The sequence below is a fragment of the Saccopteryx bilineata genome, chromosome 3, assembly GCF_036850765.1.
Source record: "Saccopteryx bilineata isolate mSacBil1 chromosome 3, mSacBil1_pri_phased_curated, whole genome shotgun sequence".
In the NCBI taxonomy this organism is placed as follows: domain Eukaryota; kingdom Metazoa; phylum Chordata; class Mammalia; order Chiroptera; family Emballonuridae; genus Saccopteryx; species Saccopteryx bilineata.
The window spans coordinates 316582914-316607764 of NC_089492.1; the positions used below are offsets into that span (position 1 = coordinate 316582914).

General features: G+C 58.1%; 2 protein-coding genes across 5 annotated transcripts; one reads left to right on the forward strand and one right to left on the reverse strand.

Moving 5' to 3' along the window:
- Positions 1-215: 215 nt before the first annotated feature.
- ARHGEF1 (Rho guanine nucleotide exchange factor 1) lies at positions 216-19342 on the forward strand. 4 transcript variants are annotated; one of them, XM_066271924.1, is made up of 31 exons: positions 216-538; positions 4658-4703; positions 4790-4873; positions 5351-5464; positions 7615-7713; positions 7950-7992; positions 8225-8471; positions 8883-8912; positions 9150-9249; positions 9388-9484; positions 9570-9605; positions 9839-9976; positions 11377-11482; positions 12025-12036; positions 12599-12766; positions 13066-13211; positions 14652-14798; positions 15095-15177; positions 15317-15442; positions 15574-15688; positions 15799-15899; positions 16129-16206; positions 16367-16442; positions 16524-16691; positions 17208-17295; positions 17420-17506; positions 17783-17850; positions 17937-18023; positions 18369-18532; positions 18636-18734; positions 19002-19342. In XM_066271924.1, the coding sequence occupies exons 1-30, from the start codon at positions 216-218 to the stop codon at positions 18717-18719; spliced, it is 3261 nt and encodes a 1086-aa protein (XP_066128021.1). In that variant the 3' UTR covers positions 18720-18734; positions 19002-19342. The 4 variants fall into 4 exon arrangements, with proteins under 4 accessions (XP_066128021.1, XP_066128022.1, XP_066128023.1 ...); XM_066271927.1 differs by lacking the exon at positions 216-538 and adding an exon at positions 1604-1680; XM_066271925.1 differs by lacking the exon at positions 12025-12036.
- A 340-nt stretch (positions 19343-19682) lies between these two features.
- On the reverse strand, positions 19683-24602 carry ERFL (ETS repressor factor like). Its single transcript, XM_066265351.1, has 5 exons — positions 24536-24602; positions 21632-21866; positions 21133-21328; positions 20918-21035; positions 19683-20549 (listed from the first exon to the last, which is right to left on the reverse strand). The coding sequence occupies exons 1-5, from the start codon at positions 24600-24602 to the stop codon at positions 20104-20106; spliced, it is 1062 nt and encodes a 353-aa protein (XP_066121448.1). The 3' UTR covers positions 19683-20103.
- Between the last annotated feature and the right edge of the window lie 249 nt (positions 24603-24851).

Consider the following 24851-nt stretch of genomic DNA (forward strand, 5'->3'; position numbering starts at 1 on the left):
AGGTGGGAAGAGAAGGGCTCCCAGAGAGAAAGTGACAGAGAGGAGGGGGGCGGGCGGGAAGACCCCAGTGGAGAAACGGAGAGAGAGACAGAGAGAGGGAGGGACACAAACACGGAGAGCCAGAGAAAGAGAGGAAGACCGGCGACACAGAGAGACGGAAAGGGGGAGGCTGCCAGACTGAGGCGGGCGCGGCCGCCCAGTCCCGCCCCGAGGGGATGCGGGCGCCGGGCAGCTGTGGTCAGCGAGGAGCCCGCGTCCCACAAACCCACGGCCGGACTCCGCGGGCTGAGGTCGGGCGCGGCCAGGGCGGGGCCAGGCGGGGGCCAGGCGGGCGGCGAGAAGGGGAAGGAAGCGGAGGTGCCGGGCGGGCCCGGGGCGCGGGCAGGAAGCGGGGAGGGGCGGCCGGGTGGGGGCCTCCGGAAAAACGCCCCAACTTCCTGCCCCGCCGGAGCCAGGAAGCGGGAGCCGGGACGCAGGGCCGGGATCGCCGCGCCCGACCTCGGGCGCCCCGCCGGTCACCTCCCCGCGCGGACACCAGGTACACCGTCCGTGGCCCCGCCCGGCCCCTCCCCTCGCTGCTCGGGGAAGTGGGAGGAGGATGGAGGGGCTGGGGCGCTGCGGGCAGTGCAGGGGCCTCCTCGGGGCCCCCGGGAGCCAGCGGCGCTCCTCCCGAGCCTCAGTTTTCCCACCTGTCAAAGGGGCAAAGCGAGGATAAGGAACACTTGCCGAGGCCCAGTAGGTGAGGGTGAGGCTTGCGAGGCCCGGCTCGAGGCCTCCACCTGTCCCGCGGGGAACGGGTGGTCACTCCCACTGGACGGGTCGGGAAACTGAGGCCAGGGGCAGAGCCGACTCCCGGGGCACACACGTGAGACCGAGTGGAGCTGGAACTTGATTCGCACGTGCTTTCCGCTAAGCGTCGACCTCCAACCCCGTTTGCTTTAGGGCCCCTAAAAAGAAAACGACAGTTAACAACGTTGTGGGCCGCTGTGAAGCTGAAAGTTGCAAAGCGCATCTGCCATATATCCTGAGAGCTGAGTTGTAAGGGACAGAGCTAGCGATCTTATCCCATTGTATGGATAGGAAAACTGAGGCTCGGAAAGAAATAATTGGTTATTCCATGTTATAATGTATGTCAGAGGGAAAGATACGCTCTAACCCAGGACTTTTGCATTCCAGCCCAGAGGAAAGTGTGCGGAGGTTGGGAAGCGGGGATGCGGGGAGAATTAATGTACAAGCGTTGGGTATTCAACTGGTCCCCGGGTTAGGGAGACAAGACAGGGCGAGGAGCGCAGTCCGGGAACTAAGGGGCCGGGGTGACTCTGAGATCTCAGGTAGACACTGGCGGTAGGGCCCGCACCTTCCGCACCTCTAGCAGGAGGTGGGGCGGGGCCCAGGGGAGTGACGGAAGCAGTCGAAATACAAAAACGCCAGTCCTCCAAGGCAGGCCAGAGCGGCCCCATCTGGCCAGTTTGGCGCAGTAGAGAGCTAGAGCGGCCGACAGGAGGAATAGAGTCGACTGGCAGTAGCCGGGCTAGAGCGGCTCGCGGGAGGAGTGGAGTTAGAATCAAAAGTGGCCTCTGGGGTGGCTAGAGCGCCTCGGGGGCGGGTGGGGAGAGCCGGGAGCCGGCCCGCGGAGGCTTCGGTTCTGGCAACTGCGGTGGCTTCTCCGACCCGGAGCAGGTGAGGGACGCGGCCCCCGGCGGGCGTCAGACCCTGACTCTGCAAGTCGGCCCCAGCATCCCTGGCATTGCACACCACCACGTTACCTATAGGATTTGGGGCCCGTGTAGACTCGTGTAGGTTTGGCGGATCGTGTAGACCCACCAGGTTCCATGTAGATTATCAAGGTACTACAGACTCCCCGGGTTTCTGCTAGCCTGCTATGGAGACCCGGCTCCTTACAGACCTGGGGTCCCCATCAGTCAGTAGCATCCCCTAGAACCCGGGACTCTGTAGATCCTGAATATAGGAACCACCACAGGACCCTGTAGAATTCTGAGCCCCTTTTAAACTCCAGAGATTCTCGTAAATGGATTTTATTTAGTTTTGTGATCATGTATGACCCTGGGATCCCTTAGACCTGCCATGTGTCAAATGGAATCTGGGCCTCTTATGGACTCACCTGGACTACCCTGTATTTCAGGTTCTTTAAGGCTCCCAGAAGTTCTTGGAGACCATGCTCATCCATGCAGTATCTTAAAGATACCCTGAGACCTGCATAGAACCCAGGTGTCCATGTTCTCCACACTTGCCTGCTTTGCTGTAGGGTCCCCACCCCTAAACCTGTCCTGATGTCCAACAGCCCTATGCACATAGCACCCCTTTTGCTGGACCGCGGGCCTTGTCAGTTGCCTGCAGATCCACCCACAGCTTCAACCTAATGGCAGCCCCTCACCCTCCCTCTCCTAAGCAGCCAATTCCCCCACCCTCAGCCCCAACCCTCTCTGAAGAGCAAAGTCCAACCTGGTATTCCTGCCCAGGCCACAGTGTCCACATATCCCCCACTTTTCCAGGCCCCATAAGAAGACCTGATGTGTCTCAGCTTTGGTTCAGATTTCAGTTTCCTAAGGCTGGTGTTTCCCATGCTCTGAAGCAGCGCCTTCTGGTAGTTAAATGTATAAACTGTCGCTTCTTGGCCTTTTGGTTAAGATAAAGTGTAAATGCGCTAACTCTGAAGCCAGGCTGCTTGGGTCTGAATCCTGGTCTGTCCCTTATGAGATGTGTCTGAGTTTCTTTCTCTGTAAAATGGGGATAATAATAATAATGACCTCATGGGGTCACTAAGAGGATTAAATGAGCTCATACCTATTAGCAGTATGCTGTGCCTGGCACATGCTTAATGGCACTTAGTACACATTAAATGTTATTATTTCATATCATTGTGAGAAGGAGTAAAGGAGATAGTATGTGTCAAGTGCATGATCTGGGGCCTGCCTGGCATTTACTCAGATAACATGTGTCCTCTGCTGTGCTCTTTGGGAATCTCCCTGCTTCTGTTGAACCTGTTCATTCCTAAGTGGCATAAGCATGGACTCTCCATCTTCATGGTCGTGTTTTCCGGTCCAGAAGTGGCAGCTGATAGTCCAGTGACAGTTTTCCATCTCTGGTGGGAATAACAATAGCATCAGGTGCTTGTGGTTGTGAGGGTTAAGTGAGTTACTGCATGTGAAGCACTCAGAGCAAGGCCTGGCACCTCTAAGTTTAGATCTCATAATAAATAATATTATTTTTCTGCCTCGGTTTGCAATTTTATTTATGTGAACATTTAACAATGCTCAAATCTTAAATTACCGAAGCTTGGATATTGGAAAGCTACCCTTTATGGAAAAGAATAAAAATGATGCCTGCTTGAATGAACCCATGGTACGGCATTTGGACACTCCAGAAAGCATCATTGTTTAATGATCATAATCAAAATTATAGCTACCACTTATTGAGTGCTAGGGAGGAAGCCCATGGAAGAGGGAGAAGGGCAGGTCTCAGGCAACTAGGGTTATAAATAAAAAGCTCTGGACTGTGGGGAGAGCGCCCACCTCACTGGTTCACCCCACCCCTGTTTCCACAGTTCTTCTTGCCTGACATGGGTTCGTGTGGCATTAGCCTAATTTAGGACACAGAAGATGTCAGTGGGAAGACACAGGGAGAAGTGGAGACTCTGAGGGAGATGACGGGGTAGAGAAAGTTATGAATGACCCAGAGAGGTGCAGAAACCAATGTGGTAGTTACACATGTAAGTGCCAGGCAGAAAGAAGAGACAGAGGGGAAAGGCAGAGAGCAACAGAAATAGGGATGGGGTGGAGATGACTGAGGAGGAGGAGGAGGAGGAGGGGAAGCAGAGACAGTGGGGAAGATGAGACAGTTCTGAAGGAAGAGAGAAAACGAGGAAACATGGAGAAGAGAGGCAAAGTGAGGTAGATTCAAGGGAGAGACAGCCAAGGAGTGCTGGCTGGGGGAAAGAGAGCTGGTAAGACAGATGGACGTAGGTGAGGGAGACAGACACACCTTGGGGGTGGATGAGCTGTGTAGGATCATTCCTGGTTTTTCTGGGACTAGAAGCCAGAGAAATATCAGATCCCTGAGGGAAAGAACACAAGAGTCCAGGCTCTTGGTCCCTGCGGGAGGAGTACTCAGAGCTTTGTTTTCTTATGTGGAGAGATTGGGGGTTGGAAAATTTGCCATTGTGATTTCCTGTCACAGGAAGTGGGGCTGGTGGGTTCAGAGGCAACATCCTGCCCCAAGCCTGTCACAGATCAGAGGAGAGCCCCCCCATACCCCAGTATAGCATTCCTACCTCCCCTTGAAGCTCCCCAACTTTGCAGGCCTGGCCCCTCCTCCCTTGAATCTCAGAGTCTGAATCCTACCCCCCTTCCTCATTCGGGACCCAAACATTGCAGGCTGCCATGGCCACAGCTCCTTCATGCACCCAGGCTCTTGGGACTGCAGCTTCTCCCCCCACATGGATCCCTGTCCCTTGGGCTCCCTGCCCTGGCTGGCCTCTGAAGGGCTCTTTGTCGCCACACAGAGGCCTCATTGAGCTCCAGAGGCCCAGATGGGGGAAGGCTGTTTACTCACCTTCACACCTGGGCCAGGAATCTGTGAGTAACCGCCCTGTGCACCTCCTCCCATCCCCTAACCGCTGCCCCTCCTCTTCCCCCAGCCCTGCGGAGCCCATGGAGACAGACAACGTCGTGGCCCGAGGGGTGGTGAGTGGAGAGAGCAGAGGGGTGAGGGTGCTGGGGGGCTGTGAGGTGGGAGCTCTGTGGGCTGAAGCCAGCCTCCTTTTCCGCAGGCCCCGGGGCCACCGAGGCCTGGCCTGGTGCCCGTCAGCATCATTGGGGCCGAGGACGAAGATTTTGAGAACGAACTGGAGACGGTGAGGGGGAGATGGAGTGGGAAAGCTTCTGTCCCTGGCTCCCTGGGACCCCAGCACATCAAGGCCCATCCTCAGTGTCCCTCCCACTTTAGGTCCAGTTCTCTCCCCTCAGAGGCGACCTGCTGCATCCTCCCATTGCCCTTCTCTTTCTCATCTTTGTGGTTCCTCCTTCCTCACTCCTCTACTCCATTCTTTATCCCACCCTTTTTACTCTCACCCCAATTATTGTCGCCACCTCCCAGTGACAGTACAGAGTCCCCTTTCATCTCACCTAAGTTTTGTCCTCATCACCTCTCATTATAACATGAAATCTCCATTCTCCCTAACCTCTGTACTGCTGCCACCATTACAGCATCGGCCTGTCATTACCCGCTCCCCCCAGCTGGGATCCATCGGGAAGTGCCAGGGGAGGGGGAGGGTCAAGCCCAAGGCCCCTCTTCTGCACCCCACAGTCTCACCCCCATTCCTCCCCCCCAGAATGCAGAGGAACAGAACAGCCAGTTCCAGAGCCTGGAGCAGGTGAAGCGGCGCCCGGCCCACCTGATGGCCCTCCTGCAGCATGTGGCCCTGCAGTTCGAGCCAGGACCCCTGGTGAGGGCGGGGCTGGGCCAGGCCAGAGTGGGCGGTGCATTCAGTAGGCTGCTGGTGAAGATGAGCCAGGAGTCCAAGAGGGCAGAGCTAGACCTAGACAGCCGGAGGGCCCCTGTGTGAGATTGCAGGTGCCCTGTATCAATCCCAGCAAGCAGCGAGTACAGGCCGGGAGAGCACACACAGCAGAGCCATGCAGAGAGCAACAGGATCCAGAAGCCTGGCAAACGGCACGCCCCCACCCCCTCCTGTGCCTGTGGCAGTGTCACCCATCAGTGACAGCACCCTTTCCCACAGACTGGAAATCTAATCCTTCTCCCCGTGGCCTTGACAAGTGCCACCAGTCAGTCATTAAGGGCTGGTGCTTGGGAGAAGCCATGAGCCTCCTCAGATCTAGGTGGAACTGCAGGTCCTGATTCAAGAACAAGCAGCCACCACAAGCAGCCGACAAGGCAGAGAAAATGTAATTGATGATCCAGAAACCTGTATCAAGCAGACAGCACCCAAGAGCTGCCGATGCAGAGCCGTGCTGTATGAAGCCCCGAGGGTCTAGGGAACCCAGCAGTGACGTAGGAAGGAAGAGGCTCTGTGGACAAGGGCCCATCCCAAGAAGCCCCAGGGTGGCCAAGCGCAGGGTCAACCCAGGGCACTGGGCTGTCCTGGAAACACACAGCAGATCCCTCCTGAAGACAGGGTGACTGGTGGGAGTGCCAGGGAGGGATGCCTGTGCATCACAGACTAAAGGGCCCGTAGACGGACACTGAGGCTTCAGAAACTGGAAGGAAATTAGGAAATTGTCTTCTCCCCAGAAAAGTACCAGCTCCTCCCTGGGTGCAGGGAGGCTCTGGTCCTTTGGACAAGGGACTCACCCCAGGGATGGTATTGACTACAGTGTCCTTCACGGATGTGGAACCTGAGGCCTGAGAGAACCAAGGGCTTGGCTGAGGTGACCCAGGTGGCCTCTGGCATTGTGAGATTTTTCCGATGCTGCTCCCTCACTCACTGCTTGGGAGAGCAGTGAAGGGATAGCTGTGGGCCTAGGCTGCTTCCCAGTGGCCTTTCATGGGGTTTTTTTGTTTGTTTGTTTTTGTTTTTGACAGAGACAGAGAGAGACTCAGAGAGAGGGACAGATAGGGACAGACAGGAAGGGAGAGAGATGTGAACCATCAGTTCTTAGTTGCGACACCTTAGTTGTTCAGTGATTGCTTTCTCATATGTGCCTTGACCACGGGGGCTCCGGCTGAGGGAACGACCCCTTGCTCAAGCCAGGGACCTCTGGGCTCAAGCCAGCGACCTGGGCCCTTCGCATCCCAGTCCAACACTCTATCCACTGCGCCACTGCCTGGTCAGGCCTTTCATGGGTTTTTTGCTTTAGAGTGGAGGGTGGGGTGACTTAGATTTGTTGACAGTGTTTACAGGGGCAGAAACAAGAATCCCACCCCCACTGGACCGAGTCTTTAGCATACTGAGACCAAGAGCATGTTCCTTACCTGATGAGAGCCCCCAGGAGTCAGGACAGATTGGAGTCCCCACTGCATTTCCAGCGTTACCCAGTAAAAGGCTGGCCTTAGGCAGTCGCAGGAAGTGCTCAATGAATGTATAAATGAGCCCCACTTGTTCACCTGTTTATTTACCCAGCCCACTCCGTGTACTGGGCCCTGGCTGAGACACAGGTGGATCAGAACCTACACCCCCACCCTCACGACACCCTCAAGTTGTTCATGCTCTCTCTAGGTGAGGGCGTGTAGTGGAGGTAGGCTGTCTGGACTCCAGGCCCCACTCTGTCACTTACTATGTGACCTTGAGTAAACTCGAGCTCAGTGTTCTCATCTGTGAAACAGGATAACAGTGTCCCTATGAGCTAACAAGTCCGTGTATGTGGAGGGTTTAGAAGGCGTCCGGTATATACCTGTGTAGCTCGTGGTAGTGGCAGCAGGGAGGAGACAGAGCCCCAACAAACCATTCCACAGGATAAAAAGCCACCAAATGCTCATGGTGGCCCCCAGGAGGCCTTGAGAGAGGCAGGTCCTGGGTGTGGGGACCGTAGAGACCAGGGAGCACACTTCCTAGAGGATTTGAGCCCGGACGCTTTCCAAGGGGAAGCATGGTTTGGGTGGCCGGGAGGGATGACAGGTCAAGCTCTGTCTCCGCAGCTCTGCTGCCTGCACGCGGACATGCTGGGCTCCCTGGGCCCCAAGGAGGCCAAGAAGGCCTTCCTCGACTTCTACCACAGCTTCCTGGAGAAGACCGCGGTGAGAGACACCTTCGAGGGGCCCCAGTTCCCCCTGCCTTTGGCCCTGAGAGCCACCTGTGTCTTTCAACCCCCGCCCCGCTGAGGGCGGCCTAAAGGGTGGCCTGACCCGGGGAGCACATGCGCCAGCCTGGCCCTCCCACAGCTCTGCTCTCAGACCGCCATTCCCAGGAGCACCCAAGCTGCCATGCCAGTCACTGCCAGGTCCTCCCCTTCACTCCATTCTCTCTCAAGCAGGTTCTGCGGGTGCCTGTCCCTCCCACAGTCGCCTTTGAACTTGGTAAGGTGAAGAGAGGGGACTTTGAGATGAGGGAGGGGTCTCTAGCAGGGGCCAGTCCTCCCAGGAGGCCCAGGGAGGGAGGCCGGGTGCCATGCTCCCTGGTTAGCAGGGATTCCTTACTTCCTCCTGGCCACAGCAGCAGCCCAAGCAAGCATGACTGTTGGAGTCCAAGGGTGGGTGGTGAGCCAGGGCCCAGGAAAGTGGCCCCCAGCCCACGTCCCTCTTCCTGCAGACCGCACGCGGCCAGACCTCCTCTCCGAGGACCTCCAGCGACAGTCTGTGCAGGAGGTGGTGCAGAGCCAGCAGGCAGCCGTCAGCCGGCAGCTGGAGGACTTCCGCTCTAAGCGGCTCATGGGCATGACTCCCTGGGAGCAGGAGCTGGCCCAGCTGGAGGCCTGGGTGGTGCGGGATCGTGCGGGCTTCGAGGCCCGGGAGCGGCATGTGGCTGAGCGGCTGCTGGCCCACTTGGAGGAGATGCAGTGAGTAGGGCCACCCCAGCCCCAGCCTCCCCATCCATTTCAGGGTTCCCCCTGCAGCTCCATGACGTGTTCCTTAGCCTTTCCTCTGGACTTCTGGATCCCACGGCCCCAGCATTTCAGCCCATCTGATTATTCGTCTTCCCTCCCCACTCCTGGGTTCTCCCCGTTTCCAGGGCCGTCCCTGGCCTGTATTCAGGCCTGGCACTTGGGTTCGGTCCTTTCACTCCTGTCTGCTGTACCCAGACAAGATCATCTCCTCCCTCCTGTGAGCCTTCTTTCCAGTTGTTTTGGCAGTGCCCTCTCTGCTTCTCCTTTGTCCTGTCCTAGCTTCAAAGGGACAAAAACCTGGACATTTGTGCTGGGTGGACAGAGACTACAGGCTTAGCAAGTTTGTTTTTGCTCTCCTCACAGACATACCATCTCTACTGATGAAGAAAAGAGGTAATGGAAGCAGAGAAGACAGCAGGCCAGGCGTTGTAGTCTCCTGGGCTCCAGGGAGGAGGCACTGGGGGCATGGGATTCTGGGGAGAGCAGTGTCTGGTCCTGTCCCCTGGAACCCTCTCCCCATGTAGCAGGAAGGGGTTGTGGTGTTGGGAGGGAAGCGAACGCAGGGGGAAAGGCTGTGGGGGAGCAGTGCACATGTCCGCCTGTGGGTTCCTTACCATCCCCTCCCTGCAGTGCTGCTGTGGTCCACGCCATCAGCTTATACATGCGCCACCTTGGGGTGCGGACCAAGAGTGGAGACAAGAAGTCAGGGAGGAATTTCTTCCGGAAAAAGGTGTTTACCTGAGTGTTCAGACCTGGGCCTTTCCTTCCAGAGACCCCATGGGAAGCCCCATGACTGTGCTTCTGGGCCCAATTCCTTTATGTTGGTGGCTCAGAAAGGCCATCTCTGGCCTCCCCCTACCTCTCACAGGTGATGGGGAACCGGCGGTCAGATGAGCCGACCAAGACCAAGAAAGGACTGAGCAGCTTTCTGGATGCCGCCCGCTGGAACCGCGGAGAGACCCAGGGTGAGGTGCCAGTCTTGGCCTGCCCTGACTTCCCCATGCCACGTTCCCCACCTCACAGCCCCATTAGTCCCATCTCTTGTTTCAGGCCCAGATTATCGACACCTCAAAGTGGAGGCTGATGGTAATGATGCCGAAGCCAGAGCATCCATCTTGGGAACCTAAGAGGGGAAGGAGGGATCTTCCGGGTCTGAGGGGATAGGGGCTGGGGGCCAGGACTCCCGGGTCTGAGGGAGGAGGAGGGGTCTCCTGGGTGATGGAGAGGGACGGGGCTAGAGCACAGCATACCAGATCCCTGGGCTACTGTGGATGAGTTACTGGACTCATTTCCCCCTTTCTCCCTTAATGTCTCCCCAGCTGAGAAGCCAGGCCTCACAGAACGGAAGGGAGGCTTGGGTGTGCCCTCCAAGGACCGGAATGTTGGGGTTCCTGGGCAGGATACCCCTGGAGCTTCACTGCAGTTTCTGTCTACGGACAGCCCTGACCGGGAACCAGGTGAGTTTCCTGGTCCCCATAGTGAGCCACCCTTTGGTACTCCCTGAATGTCCATCCCTGTTCTTGGTCACCAGTGTTAATAATAAAACCACCCCTTCTCTCAATTTACCCATTCCGCGCTTTCCTCCCAGGCTCTGACCTCTGTCCTGGTAATGTGTTTCCCACCTCCTTGGACTTCATTTCCAATCATCCCCATGGCTTCATTTCCCAGAACCCTCTCTGAGTACATTGCCAATCAGTCCCTGTAGAGTCAGGAACCTATGGCTCGCGAGCCAGATGTGGCTCTTTTGATGGCTGCATCTGGCTCACAGACAAAAATCTTTTTTTTTTTTTTTGTATTTTTCTGAAGCTGGAAACGGGAATAGACAGTCAGACAGACTCCCGCATGCGCCCGACCGGGATCCACCCAGCACGCCCACCAGGGGGCGACGCTCTGCCCACCAGGGGCGATGCTCTGCCCCTCCGGGGCGTCGCTCTGTTGTGACCAGAGCCACTCTAGCGCCTGGGGCAGAGGCCAAGGAGCCATCCCCAGCGCCCGGGCCATCTTTGCTCCAATGGAGCCTTGGCTGCGGGAGGGGAAGAGAGAGACAGAGAGGAAGGAGAGGGGGAGGGGTGGAGAAGCAGATGGGCGCTTCTCCTGTGTGCCCTGGCCGGGAATCGAACCTGGGACCCCTGCACGCCAGGCCGACGCTGTACCATTGAGCCAACCGGCCAGGGCCGACAAATCTTTAATAATGTTAAAAATATAAAACATTCTCATGTATTACAATCCATTCATTTCCTACCGCTCATGTTCATGGTTGCGGGTGGCTGGAGCCAATCACAGCTGTCCTCTGGGAAAACACCAAATTTTTATTGGATAATGTGTAATGTACATGGGTCATTGTATGGCTCTCACAGAATTACATTTTAAAATATGTGGCGTTCATGGCTCTCTCAGCCAAAAAGTTTCCCGACCCCTGCCGAAGATGGTGAGCCCACCAGTCCCATTAACTTCATTTCTTACATTCCTTGTATGGCCTTCAGCCCCTGAGACCGTAGACAGCTACTTGACCAGGCCCAGTTTCAAATCCCAGCTCTGCAGCTTACTTGTGTTATGTCTCTGAACCTCAGTCTCCTCATCTCTAAATGGGGTATATCTGCTTCCCGAAAGTCCTTGTTGAGGGTTGAGAGAACAGATGGATGTGGAAACATTGAAGAGAACATCCACTCTCCCCACCAGTCCTGTCCAGGCTATGTTCTCAGAAGTCTTTCCATCTGTCCATCCTCATGGAAACACAGAGCAGCCCCTTGGTGTCCCGCCCCTCATTCCACAGCAGAGGAAACTGAGACCCTCTGAGTCCCATCTCCATGCCAAGGGGGACTCTCAGTTTGCACTGCTCTCCCTGCTGCTCCCATAGGTGTTGATGCCTCATTGGAGCTGGGGGACCCGGCCCCACAGGGCCCAGCCAGCCTGGAGTCCCCGGCACCCCTGGAGAACACCGAGGAGGGTCCAGATACAGAGAGGTGCCCGGGCTGTGGGGTCTGGGAAGCTGAGCGCAGGAACCGGGGCTGGGAGGATGCGTGTTGGGGTCTTGCTGCCATTTCCACCTGCTATCTCCAAGCCATCTCCATGCTGCTCTGCTCCTCCGTTTCTTTTTTCCCCTTTTTTCTCCTGTTATTTCTTTCATTCCTTTTTCTTCCCTTTTTTCCCTCTTCTTCCTTTTCAGTTATTTCTTCTCTCCTCTTTTTCCTTCTCTTCCTCTTCTTTCATCACTGCCTCTTCTCCTCCCCTTCTTCTCCTTCCCCTCCCCCTTCACCCTTTCATTTTTCATCCCTCCTTTTAAGCCTCAGCCCAGCTGCCTTGCTCCTGCCTCCCAGTGCTTCTTCCCTCAGCCCCCAGTCCTCCGTGCTCCATGCCTGGGGGCCCTGTCCCCCTCAGAGTTGGGGGGCAGGCTCTGCCCCCTGCCTGTCCTTGTGCTGCTGCTTTGGGGACCCTTTGTTGGGTGGGGGAGGTGAGTTGGGTTCCATCTGGGTCTGCCTCTGACCCTGTGCCCCTCTTTCCCCAGAAGGTGGAAGAGGTGGGTGCCTGGGCCCTGGGTTGGGGGAGGGCTAGCCCCTCCCCCACTTCTCCCAGCCCCTCCCCTCTCCCCATGGGCCACCCACTCCCCTTCACCCCTGAGAGGGGTGGGTGGGGACATCACCCTCCCAGCCAAAGAGCTAAGTATTAAAATTTCCCTTCTCCCACCTCCAACTCCTGGCTCTGCCCCCATCCCCTGCCTTAGTGAAGGGAGGGGTCAGTCCTGTGCTTCACATGGGGTTCCCCTCCCCTCCCCCACCAAATTTCAAAATCCATCCTGACCAGCCCCAACTGCCCCAGCCCGCCTCGATCCCATTGCTCCTTCTGACTCTCCTCTTTTCTGTTGCATGTTTGATCTCTGTCCTGGTCTATCCCCATCTCTCCCTGTCCTGGTCTTTGCTTGTCTCCCTGTGTCCTGTTTTCTCCCCGTCTGTCCCTGTCACGGTCTGTCACTGTCACTGTCCCTGTCCTGGTCTCTCCCCATCTATTCCTGTCCTGGTCTGTCCTTGTCTCTGTCCTTGTCCTGGCCTCTGCCTGACTCTGTCCTTGGCCTTGGGGTCCAGGCTGTCGGGGCGTCTGGGGCGCTCAGAGAGCCTGCGGGTGAGTGACCGCCGCCGGCCTTCCCGGGGCAGCCTCGGGGCTAAGGGCCGGGGTGGGGGCCGCTCCCGGAGCGACGTGGACATGGACCCCAGCTCCGCCACGGCTGTGCTTGGCCCTGCCCGACGAGCCACGTACGTCACTCCAACTCCCCTCCCCCCCAGTCCACTGAGTCAGCCTGGAGAGTTGGGGGGTAGGGAAATGGGTTGTTGCCAGAGTCACAGAGAACTGGGAATCAGACGCTGAGATCACTGAAGGCTTATAGTGGTCACAGGAGAGGGGTAGGACCGCTCTTTCTAGAAACCTGGAGGCTGGTCTGCAGCATGGGTCACCCTAGGGGCATCAAATGCTGAGGTCGAACACTAGGACTCAAAGTGTCCTCTCTGGGATGCCTAAAGCCAGGGTTTTAACCGGCAAGGCCTCTGTCCCACAGCCCTGAGCCTGGAGAGGATGGAGACCCAGGACGGTCAGGACTAGAGCTGGAGCCGGAAGAGCCCCCCGGGTGGCGGGAGCTCGTCCCCCCCAGCACCCTGCACAGCCTGCTCAAGAGCCAGGTGAAGCGGCAGGAGGTCATTAGCGGTGAGTGCCACCCCCTCCGGCCCCCTGTGATCAAGCACACAGCCCAGCACTGGCAAAGACAGGGACGGACACGGGTATGCCCATCTCAGTGTTATTCACAACAGGCAGAACTTGAAGGCAGAGGTCCATTTATTGCATTACGTGATAGAACAGCCACTCTGTGGACCAGGAATGCTGCTTGCAAAGTCACATTTCCAAAGAATTTCTGACAGTGCAAGACAGTGATATTAAGAGCAGGAACTGGCATATAAAACTGTATTTCTAACATAAGCCTTTGTTTCCCTATTTGTGAAACATGAGCAGTAACAGTTCCTATCTCAGGCTACCATGAGGATGAGATGATTCGTGTGAGGTGTTCAGCATGGCGTTGGGCGGGGAGTCAGGGCAGTCTAGTACAGCCGCTGTTATTACTACAATCTCGCCCGTTTGTGCAAGGGAGTCCATGGGAAAAAGTTGGGGAAGATAATCAGTATATTAGTGTTTGCTTCTGGTCTGAGAGATGATGGGAATATCATTTTCAACTTGATTATTGTCTGTGATTTTGAATTGTGAGGATGTAAAGGGGATTTGGCAAAAGTATATAGATGCTTTTGGAAGCTTGTTTGGAAGTTTTCTTAAAGAAGATACTCATTCAGAATTTTTAGGGCAGTATGTAAATGGTTTTTAGGTCACAGATATTTCTAAGAATATGATCAAAATATAAGCAGTGCTCCCAAACTTTCTGGAATGATGGAAATGGTGATATTTGCACTGTGCAGCGCAGTAACCACCAGCCACATAATGGCTGTTGAGCACCTGAACTGTGGCGAGTACTGAATTTTGTGTTTCATTTTAATTAATATTTTAAAGAAGAGTATGTGGCTGGTAGCTACATCAGATAGCATAGCAAGTTCTCTCACCAGAAAAATACGCATAACACACACAAACATGCAGTTAGTCTCTGGGGACTGCTGGGGCCCTTGGAGTTCAAGCATGTCGGTACACGTGGGCCCCTGGGTCCGAGGCTGTCAGCCTGTGCACAGAGGGGGTCTTGTCCCAGAATCTGAGGCTAATTCACTTGCTGGACGTTTAGACACTAAACACAGCTACAAGCTTGCTGGCTATGGGGTGGCCTTGTCATCCTGGTTTGCCCAGGACTTTCCCCTGTTCTCCCTTTCCCCATTTTGGCACTAAAAACTCCGTGTAGCGAGAAGCCCATTGGTGCCAGGCAGACTGGAACATGTTGATCACCCTGGCTGGCCATTACTGCCAAAACGGAGAGGCAGTGGGCCAACAAATCCTTAGTGGTTCTCTCTCAGGGGCAAATGACTTCAACCCAGAGAAAGAGAGTTAGTTACCCCCATCCTGTCCCTTTCTCCTCATCCCCCCAGCCTACGTCTGAGACTGCCCTCCATAGTTGACACCCTCCCCAACCATGCTTCCTTCCTGGTGGCCCCGCAGAGCTGCTGGTGACAGAGGCAGCCCATGTGCGTATGCTGCGGGTGCTGCATGACCTCTTCTACCAGCCTATGGCCGATGGGGGCTTCTTCCCCCTGGAGGAACTGCAGAATATCTTCCCCAGCCTGGACGAGCTCATCGAGGTGCATTGTGAGTGCAGTGCCACAGCCCGACTGTGCGCCCCATTGCCAGCTCCCTCCTTGGAGACCTCAGAGACTAGACTTGGGGTCTAGCACATTCTCCTTGAGTGCCCATCGCCAGCAGCCTCTGTTCTAGCACTGGGGACAGCCCCGCCCCAGAGTCCTAAAGCTCAAATTGCAGGATGGACAGCCCACCATTCCCTAGGATCAGGCATACTTGCAACCCCACCTCCGCCAGCTCCCCACTGGGCTCTACACAATCTTTCAGGTCCTGACAGCACCCCCTTCCTTCACCGCCCCCCACAGCCCTGTTCCTCGATCGCCTAATGAAGCGGAGACAGGAGAGCGGCTACCTCATTGAGGAGATTGGAGATGTGCTGCTGGCCCGGGTGAGGGCGCCCAGCCCAGCCCCCAACCCTTCCTCTCAGCCAAGGACCCAGAAGTCAGGGTTCTGGGCCCCCAGTCCTGCCTTTTTGTCTGGGCTTCCATGTCCCACCTGAGACACCCCTGGCCTGAATCTCGCTGTAGTTTGATGGTGCTGAGGGCTCCTGGTTCCAGAAAATCTCCTCCCGCTTCTGCAGCCGCCAGTCATTTGCCTTAGAGCAGCTCAAAGCCAAGCAGCGCAAGGAGCCTCGTTTCTGCGCCTTCGTGCAGGTGAAGTGGGCGGGGCAGGTGGGTGGGCAGGGCTGGTGGTGTCTGACCAGGGTCCCAGGAAGGAGGGGCTGATGTCCCTTTCCATAGGCCAGCCCCAGTCGTGGGCTACCTGAGCACTGATGTCCCCTCAGGAGGCCGAGAGCCGCCCACGGTGCCGCCGCCTACAGCTGAAGGATATGATCCCCACAGAGATGCAGCGGCTGACCAAGTACCCCCTGCTCCTGCAGAGCATTGGTCAGAACACAGGTAGGCCGGCATCCTTGCTGGACCTCAGCTCTCCCATCTCCCACCCTGGCCAGGGACGAGCAGCGTCCAGGCTTGGGGCTCACTGGGGCTGGTCCCTCCCTCACCCACAGAAGAGCCTGCGGAACGGGAGAAAGTGGAGCTGGCGGCCGAGTGCTGCCGGGAAATTCTGCATCATGTCAACCAAGCCGTGCGGGACATGGAGGACCTGCTGGTGAGCCTGGTTTTGTCCATCTCAAGTCGTTTCTGCTCTGCAGGTCAGGCCTGTTCCTCAGCTTGACCCCAAGGGGTCACTGCCTGGCCAGCAGTTGCCTGGGCCGTCAGCTCCTCCTTCTCAGAATCACTGGAGGTCAGGCCTCCCCCTGGGCTTGTCCCCATGGGGGTCACTGTGGGATGGCCCCGGCCATCGGCTCCTACCTGTGACACTCTGTTCCCTGCTTCAGCGGCTTAAGGATTATCAGAGGCGCCTGGACTTGTCCCATCTGCGGCAGAGCAGTGACCCTATGCTGAGCGAGTTCAAGGTGACCCCGCCTGCCCTCACCTCCTCTCAGCTCTGACCCCTTCCCATTGCCAGCCAGCACCTGCCCTGACCCCTGGCTGCAGTACCCAGGGCCAGGGGCATCTCCACCCTCCCCTGCCCCACCCTGGCCTGCGCTGACCATCACTCCTTCCCGCCTCCAGAACCTGGACATCACCAAGAAGAAGCTGGTCCACGAGGGTCCGCTGACGTGGCGGGTGACAAAGGACAAGGCTGTGGGTGAGCCCAGGGCAGCAAGCAGAGGCCTGGGGGGAGGTGCTCAGGTAGGGAGGGGTGACGAGCACAGCCTTGCCCCTGCAGAGGTCCACGTGCTGCTGTTGGATGACCTGCTGCTGCTGCTTCAGCGCCAGGATGAGCGGCTGCTGCTCAAGTCGCATAGCCGGACGCTAACACCCACGCCTGATGGCAAGATGATGTTGCGGCCGGTGCTGCGGCTTACCTCCGCCATGACCCGGGAAGTGGCCACCGGTGAGGCCTGCCTTGTGGCTCAAGGACGGCTGGCTCCCCGAGAGCCAGGGGCTCTCATTCTGGCAAAGGGCAGGCCACAGCGTGGGTTGAGAAGTAGGCCGCTTGGCGGGCCTGTGGCCGGGCTGTGGGAGGGAGTCCCAGAACCTGGCAGGGCCGGTGCCCAGGCCTGGTGATAGATTTTGTGGGAAGCTGCTCCAGGTGTTTGCTGTTTGCACAACAGAGTAGCCAGCTCTGCCTGCGATTTTGAAGACCCCTGGCTGCCGCCTGTAGATTGTAGGGACTCAGGGATGGGAACCAGGAGCCCAGTAACAAGGGATTTGCAAACATGTTGCCAAGAAGCTGTCCCAAGACCATGGTGGCGGCAGATGTGGGGGCATGAGAGGGAGGCTGGGAGGAGGGTACATGGGGGCGGGTGTTAGGGACACAGGAGAGGGAACTGAGTCCAGGGAGCCCTAAGGGCCCCAGCATCCTGGGAGCCACCCTGGCTCTGAACCTAACCACCCCCTCCCCTTGCAGATCACAAAGCCTTCTATGTCATTTTTACCTGGGACCAGGAGGCCCAGATATACGAGCTGGTGGCACAGACCGTGTCAGAGCGAAAGAAGTAAGGGAGTCTGGGTTCCACAAAGAGGGCTAGGTCCCTGAGTCCCTGGGGACAAGGTGAGGGTGGGTGGCCCTGGCACAAGTCTGGGGGCTCTAACTGCCCAGGGGCTGGCCTGTCTCCCCAGCTGGTGTAACCTTATCACTGAGACAGCGGGATCCCTGAAGGTCCCCGCCCCTGCTTCCCGCCCCAAACCCCGGCCCAGCCCAAGCAGGTGAGGGGAGCCAGGGAGGGGACTGGGGGGCTGGGCCCCGCTCCCTGTGTGCTGTGAGTGTGTGCATGTGTGTGCTGCCCCACCACGGCCCATGTCTCTTACCCGGGCCTCTCCTCTCTGTCTTCCACTGCCAGGCTTCTGTCTCCCGTTCTCCAAGCCTTGACCTCTGTCTCTGTCTCTGTCTCTGAACCTCCCCACCTCCAGCTCTCTGTCTCTCTGCCCCTGCTATCCCTGGGGCCAGGGGTGTGGGGGTCACCCAGCACTTCCTCCCCACAGCACTCGAGAACCCCTGCTTAGCTCTGAAAATGGCAACGGTAGCAACCGAGAGATGCCCCCAGCTGACGGTAAGCCTGGGGGGGCCTCATGTCGGTGCTGGGGTATCCACAGGAAGTCAGGCAGAATCTGAATACCCGTCCTGCTTCCCTCCCAGGCCGGATCGAGAGAACCCTCAGCGCCCTCCTGCCCTTCTGCAGGTCTGGCCCTGAGGGCCAGCTTGCTGCCAAAGCCCTCCAGAAAGGTAGCTGCCCATCCCCTGTGTGGCCGCCACCAGCCCAGACTGGTAACTTCCAACTTGTCTCCTGCCCAGCCACCGCAGATAGTGTGCCAGCCAACCACAGGCTTGGCGCCAAGCCCCTCTTCCGCAGCCTCCATCCCTTCCTTGACCTTCAGTTCAGTCTCCCTAAATCCATCTCCATCCTTGGTGCCCCCATCCTGCCCCAGCCTCACCTCTGCACTCCCTCTCACATCCCCAGTCCCATCTGCAGGCCCAGCTCACCCACCCTCACTCCCACCCTTAGGCTCCTGGGGCGCCCCCAGCTCCCACCCCAGCCCTGTCTGACTCTGTTCTCTTGCCCTGTGCCAGTGCTGTCCCTGAAGCAGCTTCTGTTCCCCTCGGAGGAAGAGAGCGGGACCGGGCCACCCCCTGAAGGGGATAGAGTTCCAGGCTGCGGCCCCCTGAACCCCAAACAGGCCCAGGAAATCCGAGAGGAGCTACTCAGCCTGGAGGAGACCATTAAACAGCTGGAGGTGGTAGCCGGGGTGTGGGGTTGGGGGTAGGGAGTGGCAGGGGGAGGGGAGGAAGGGGCTGACGCAGTAGCGGCCCCCTCTCATGGATGATCCCCCCAAGCAGGAGGTGGAGGAGGAGTTTTGCCGCCTGCGACTCATCCTGTCTCAGCTAGGGGAGAACACTGTCCCCCAGCCTGGCTGTACCTGAGGCTCCCTGCCCCAGGTGAATGGGAAGCTGGGGAGACCAGAGTCAGCACCTCAGGGGCTCCCCTCTCCACAGACCCATCCGCTTCTCTCTGTGCGTCCTTCTGACTCTCCTCAGTCCACCTCCCATCTCTCCATCTCTGTGGGTTTCTGTTTCTCTGGCCAGTGTTTGCTTTTACTCAACCCTCCCTTTCCTTGTTTTCCCTGTTTCTCTCTCTCCATTTCTCCCCCCCCACTTCATCTCTCTCCCTGTCTCCCTTCTTCTCCTGCATCCGCCCCCCCCCAGGCCTCTACAAGATGGAGAGGAATTGAGGACCACCCACCTGCCACTGCACAGCTGCCGCGGTATCTGCAACCCCAAGGGTCCACGGAGAGGGCATGGGCTTTCGGCCACATCTGGGGGCAGCCAGCTGGGGCCGCTGCCTCCCCCAGCCCCCTGTTCACCTTGGCCTCCTGCTTGGGGAACTCAGGGCTTCATTCCCGGGGACACCACAGTGATCCCCATTTCCTGGGCCGTCTCAGTATTGCCTGGGGGGGGCCACCCCTCCATCTCCCACCCTAAGTGCCTTTGCTGTTTTTATACCCTGAATTGGAGGTTTATTTTTTAATATATATTATCTAAGGTGAGCTCTGTGTTGTGAGGGCGGGGCCCTGGAGCGATGTCTGGAACCCTGCGTCCAGCGTGCCCGTCCCGAGTCTGTCCCGCCCCGTCACCCCTGTGCCTCTTGCCTTTCTCCAGTTGTTCCTTCCATGTTTCCACAGTTCTGCCCAGGCACCCCCACATACTCCCTCCCAGTACCCACCCCGAGCCTCCACGGTCACCCACAATGCGGGCGCCCCACATCCACACTCCTTTCGGTTCTTTTATTTTTGTAGTAAACTCTGGAGGTGGCTACTGGGCATCACAGGGAGCTGGTAGGAAGAGGAGACCTCCTGGGCGGGGCTGGGGGCGGGGTTATTGCTCTGAGCGCCCTGTCCCCAGGGGGCCTGTGTAGAGAGGGTAGCAGGACTGGGGCCAACACAAGACACACAGCCGCATAAACACACAGGTCACAGCACAGGGGCAGGGTGCGGGCAGGGAAGCTGGGCACCATATTGCACTTTGGGAGTGGGGCCAGGTGGGGACCCCCTCAAACTGGACCCTGGGGAGGAAGCTAGAGGCCATCATGTTCCCTCCCCTCTCTGGACAAGGGGCAGGTGAGACACCCCCCCCCCCAATCTGGGGTTGGGGAAGAAGATTAGGGCAGCCATGTGTCCAGCCCTGGAAGGGGCCAAGGGCTTGTCCCTGGCCTCCAGCAGGACCTCAAGGGCAGACCAGAAGACAGAAGAAGCTGCACAGCCAGTGGCCCTGGTTGCTGCCCTGGCAGAATCCATCATCCTGTGCCTGCTCAGCTGCCGACCCCTCCTTTGCCAGCCTTGGCCTTGGGAGGCATGGGGAGGCCCTCGTCACCCTCGCTGTCAGAGCTACAGCCGCTGACATCTGTGATCTCCAGCTCAGAGTCGCTGTCCTCCTTCCCTCCCAGTGTGGCCTCTGGCCCCCCGGCCCCTGGCAGTGCCAGGCGGGGGGCTGCCAGGCCCGAGGGGTGCTCAGCGCCCAAGCCCTCCCCTGTGGCAGCCAGTAGGGGTGTGGCTGTGGGGCCTGCCCCAGCCCCTGCTGAGGGCAGGTGGCCCAGGGAGCTGGCCAGAGGGTTCGGGTAGAAGTGTGGGGGGTAGAGAGAGGGAGGCAGCTTGGGGAAGGGGCCAGCGAGGTATGGGTTAAAGTTCCAGGGGTACTCTGGGAAGGCTCGGCTGTAAGGACCCAGCAGGCTAGGGGGCTTGGAATAGCCAGCGGCACCTGGGGACACAAGCAGGGCATCAGGTGGAGCCCCTGCTCCACAGCCATGGCTGGCTGCCTGGGCCTGAGCAAAGGGTGCCCCCCACCTCCTGTGTTCTGTCTGCACGGTCTCCCCAGTGTCCCCCTTTACAAGGCTTCCCCACCTGCCCTATTCCCCTTGTGCCCTGAAAGCCCTTCTCCCAGCCCATCCCCCTTTCCAGTTTCCCTCCTCACCGGCTCCCGGTGAATCCTTCTCTAGCTTTTGAGCGTGCACACGCAGGCATACCAGCCTTGCTGCTGCGTCCTTCCTGCACCCGCCTCCTGTCCTCCCATCTTCTCCCCTCAAGCAGTGCAGCTCACCCCTCCACCCCCGCTCCCCAGGCCCTTACCAGAGCCCAGGAATGGGAAAGGGCTGTCCAGACGCAGTTTGTCCGTCTCGGGGGTAAACAGGGGTGCTCGGGCCCCCAGCTCTCCCAGGCGTGGGGCAGAGAACAGGGTCTGCAGGGTCTGGAGAGGGAGGTGAGGGAGGCATGGCGTTCAGACTGGCTGCTCCCCAGGGGTCCATGGGGGGCACCAGTTGTGGAACTTCAGCATCCTAACTCACCTCAGGGGTGAGGGGGGGAGCATCTGGCCCAGAGGCCCCTCCAAAGGGACCAGGGCTCAGCAAGAGTGGGGAGCCCGTGGTGGCTGCTGCCACATCCAGCAGTGGGTAATTGACAAGCACTACTTTGCTGAAGTTGAACTTGTAGGTGAACCTCTTCCCTTTGGTCTTGTGAAGAATCCGCTTGTTGTAATAGTAGCTGTGGGGAGAGGGAGGACGGGGTCGAAGTGAGAGCCCAAGGTCCGTGCTCTGTACCAGCCACAGAGCACCGCTGGGGAAACGGGTTCACAGACACCCCCTGACCAAGGTCCCAGGAAGGAAGAGGTGGGGCGGGGTCCTGGCTTGTGTGGCTCCAAAGCCCAGAGCATGGGTCCTTCCTTGTTGCTCGCCTTCCCCTCAAGCGGGCAGTTACACCCACAGAGAGCCCTGTGTGGGATCTAATGGGATTCTGCCCCAGGAAATCCAGGAAAAGCTCCCAGGGGCAGGGCCCAGCCCTCCTCACCGCAGTGCCCGGCTCAGCTTGTCGTAGTTCATGTGGGGTTTGCACTTGCGGATGCCCCAGAGCCGGGCCACCTCGTCGGGGTCCTTGATGACAAATTCCCCATAGTCCCCCTGCCAGGCGATGACACCCTGGTACTCCTCCTTCTGCAGCAGCTCCAGGATAAAGTGCCACAGCTGGATCTGCCTTGAGCCGGGGGACGACTCCGGTTTGTAGGCCCAATCCGGGAAGGCAAAGCCTGGGAACGGGAGGCAGGGGAGTGGCCTGTGCTTGGAACCCAGAAGTCACCCAACCTCCCTGACTCCTGGCCTCTTGACGAGGAGCTGCCCGGCCTCAGGCGTCTTTAGGGAGCCCACTCCCACTCTCCACACCCCACCTGCTATCTAACCCCCACACGGCCCGGATAGTGAGACGGAACTCGGCACTGGGCCCTTCTTGGGGCACCGCCCTCCCGGGTTCAGTGTCCAGAGTGGAGGGCAGGAGGCGCCAGTGGCTGCGTCCTGGGCTGTGGGGGGGGGGGGCTAGGAAGGGCCAGCATGCAGGGACAGGGACAGGCACCCCTTCCCAGCATCCACCTTTCTCTCCTGGCCCCCACCCTCCTGCCCAGCCGGCTCCGGGAGGTCTTTAGTCTCCTGCATTCTGAACAGCCTGGGTTTCAGCCTCTCCCTTCCTCCCCGTGCTGCCTGCTCCATCTCCCCAGAGCTCTCTCCAGGGGCTGCCCCGCCTCGCACCTCCAGGCTGAGCTCTGTGCACACATCTCAACATCTCATGTATTTATGCCTTTCGTGCCCTTGGGTCCCCTCCCTGCATCCATGCTGTGTCAATCTGAGAGCAGGGTGTCGCCCTTGAGGGACATCAGCTGCACCCTGGGACACAGATGCACCAGACTGGCACACTTCTGCAGGGGCACAGCACACCAACACGATGTGCCACCAAGGCAGACACACCATCAACATTGAACACCCATCAACACACACAGCTACACGTCCCCTTAGAACTGCGACCTACCTCAACACAGCCATGACAAGACACACACGGGACCCCAAAGACCCAAATAAGACAGAATGTGGTGGAGATGGTGAGTCAGAACCAAGGCCCACATGTCAACCTGTCGGGCACACACAGGGTGGCACCATGACTGAACAGCCTCCCCCCACAAGCACCCACACTCTCAACACCCACAGCTCGCTCAGCAGTACACATTCCGCACTCAGATGGCATTTTGCAACCCGCTCTCCAAACATGCCCGCAAGTTGGGGGGAAATGGAATATGCTTGCCACCCTAAATCTCACTATCCAGAAGGCCCCCAACCCTGAGTCCCATCTCTGTGCTCACTCCTGGGCCACATTATCTGTCCCCTTCCCTTTCCTCAGAGCCCCAGACTCTGACATTAGAGCAGAGGCAGAACTGGCCTGTAAAGAGCTGTGAGCTGTGCAGGAAAGGGAAGGAGGTTTGTGAGGGAGGGGAGGCCGAGCAGGGAGACCTCCTTGTGTGTGATCCCCGGTTCCTCACCCTCTCTGGCTTCTTAGGATTTCAGGGGAGGGAGGCAAAGAGGAGCAAGGTCTGGCCCAGGCTGCATGGTATATAAACAGTTTCCTCCCTGAAGGGACTTTGCTCTCACCTCCATGTTGAGTCTTTCTCATCTCAGGCCCCAGGGCTCAATCAACACATGAGCTCAGGCCTATTCCACACCCGGAATGCGCCCCAGTGGGGAAGCAGCTCTCACAGACACACCCACACAACCCCAAAGAGGACAGCGCAACTGGCCACACACAGGAATACAACACAACCCCACTCAGAACACCACCTGTCCTCAAGTGTGTTGTATCTGCTGAGACACACACAACTAGAGAGAGGACCCACAATCTCAGTACAAAGACACGCATTGTCACAGACAGCCTCCAATACTCAGTCACACTCAGCGACACAAAGATGCAAGAAACGCTGGGCACACATCAACACAGACACAGCTCCCAACACAGAGGCCCAGGGGCCACCCACCCTCACAACACATTAGGAATACCACACATCATCTGACAGACCTATAAAGACCAGGCAAAGGGTCTTCACCCCACTGAGGCAGGTGCACACTCAGCGAGCTGACAGCCCCTAAATCCTAAAATGTAGACACACTGGACATCCCAAAGAGACATGACACGCCCAGCTCAGAGACACTCAGGTCGCCTCAGTTGTACACGTACAAGTACGCACAGCAGCTTGCACAAAGACACTGCACAGACACAGTCTCCTAGTGTGACCCCTTCTTCCAGAAACACACAAGAGTGACACAGGGTCACACTACAAGGCCCCAAGTAACCAGGCACGGTCTCAGTCTCCACAAACACACCCAAGTGCACATGCACACTGCCCATCTGAGGAGCATGTGACTTGGACTCACATGCACATCCAAGCTAGTCTGACTGTCTCCAAGCCCAGCTCTGAGCATCCTCTTCTGAGCAAGTCGTCCTCTCTCCCAGGGACCTGGCTGCCTCCCACTGCCTGGACAGTCCTGTCTGTCCATTTGTCCACTAGCACCTGGCCTAGTGCCCTCTCTGGTCCCGTCTCTGCTCCAGCGGTGCCTGTGGGTCTCCAGTCCGCCTGCTTCTCTGCCCACAGGTCCTAGCTGACAGCAGACTGACACATGCACAACAGACAGCCCAAGATCAGGCCTCTGACTCCTTCTTGGATCCTTTCAGACCTCAATACCTCACCCACCCCACAAAGACTCTCACATCCTAGCAGGTAGGTGGTGGGGACATCTGGCTGTGAAGTTTTTAGCCAAGTTTTTCATTAAGGGATTAGATTCAAAGGACTCTGTCTGACAGAGAGAAGAGAAGAAGAGATCAGAAAGGAGGGGACACTGGGAAGGCCCAAGGGGTGGTGGGTGGGGAGTTCGGGCCAGTTACCGGGGGTCCAGAGAGCCGGCAGGGCAGGCGGGGCGAAGAGAAGGTCGGAGACGCAGCTACAGTCCATGGCGGCGCCGGCCCTGCAGAGAGGCCGGGACAGAAACGCGGGGACAGGCCGGGGTAGGCAGGAGAGACAGATAGGGGTCAGCGCCAAGACCCTGTGCGTACTCACACCCGCCACCTTTTCCCCCCACATTCTGCCCTGGCCCCCTCGGCCGCTGGTCCTGGTCGCTCTCCTGGACCCTTCCCTCCCAACCGCTCGGCAGCCTCCCCCGACTCTGCCCCTCTGCCACAAGCGGGGTGCTCCCAGCCTCCC

Bases quoted from the DNA above. Each gene is read 5' to 3' on its own strand.
- ARHGEF1 (XM_066271924.1), top strand. From the start codon at position 216: ATGCGGGCGCCGGGCAGCTGTGGTCAGCGAGGAGCCCGCGTCCCACAA. The intron at 539-4,657 runs GTACACCGTCCG...CTCTTCCCCCAG, and splicing joins CCTCCCCGCGCGGACACCAG to CCCTGCGGAGCCCATGGAGA. The intron at 17,507-17,782 runs GTGAGGGGAGCC...TCCTCCCCACAG, and splicing joins CCCCGGCCCAGCCCAAGCAG to CACTCGAGAACCCCTGCTTA.
- ERFL (XM_066265351.1), bottom strand. From the start codon at position 24,602: ATGGACTGTAGCTGCGTCTCCGACCTTCTCTTCGCCCCGCCTGCCCTG. The intron at 21,036-21,132 runs GTGAGTTAGGAT...CTCCCTCTCCAG, and splicing joins CTCCCCCCCTCACCCCTGAG to ACCCTGCAGACCCTGTTCTC. The intron at 20,550-20,917 runs GTAAGGGCCTGG...TTGTGTCCCCAG, and splicing joins TTTCCCATTCCTGGGCTCTG to GTGCCGCTGGCTATTCCAAG.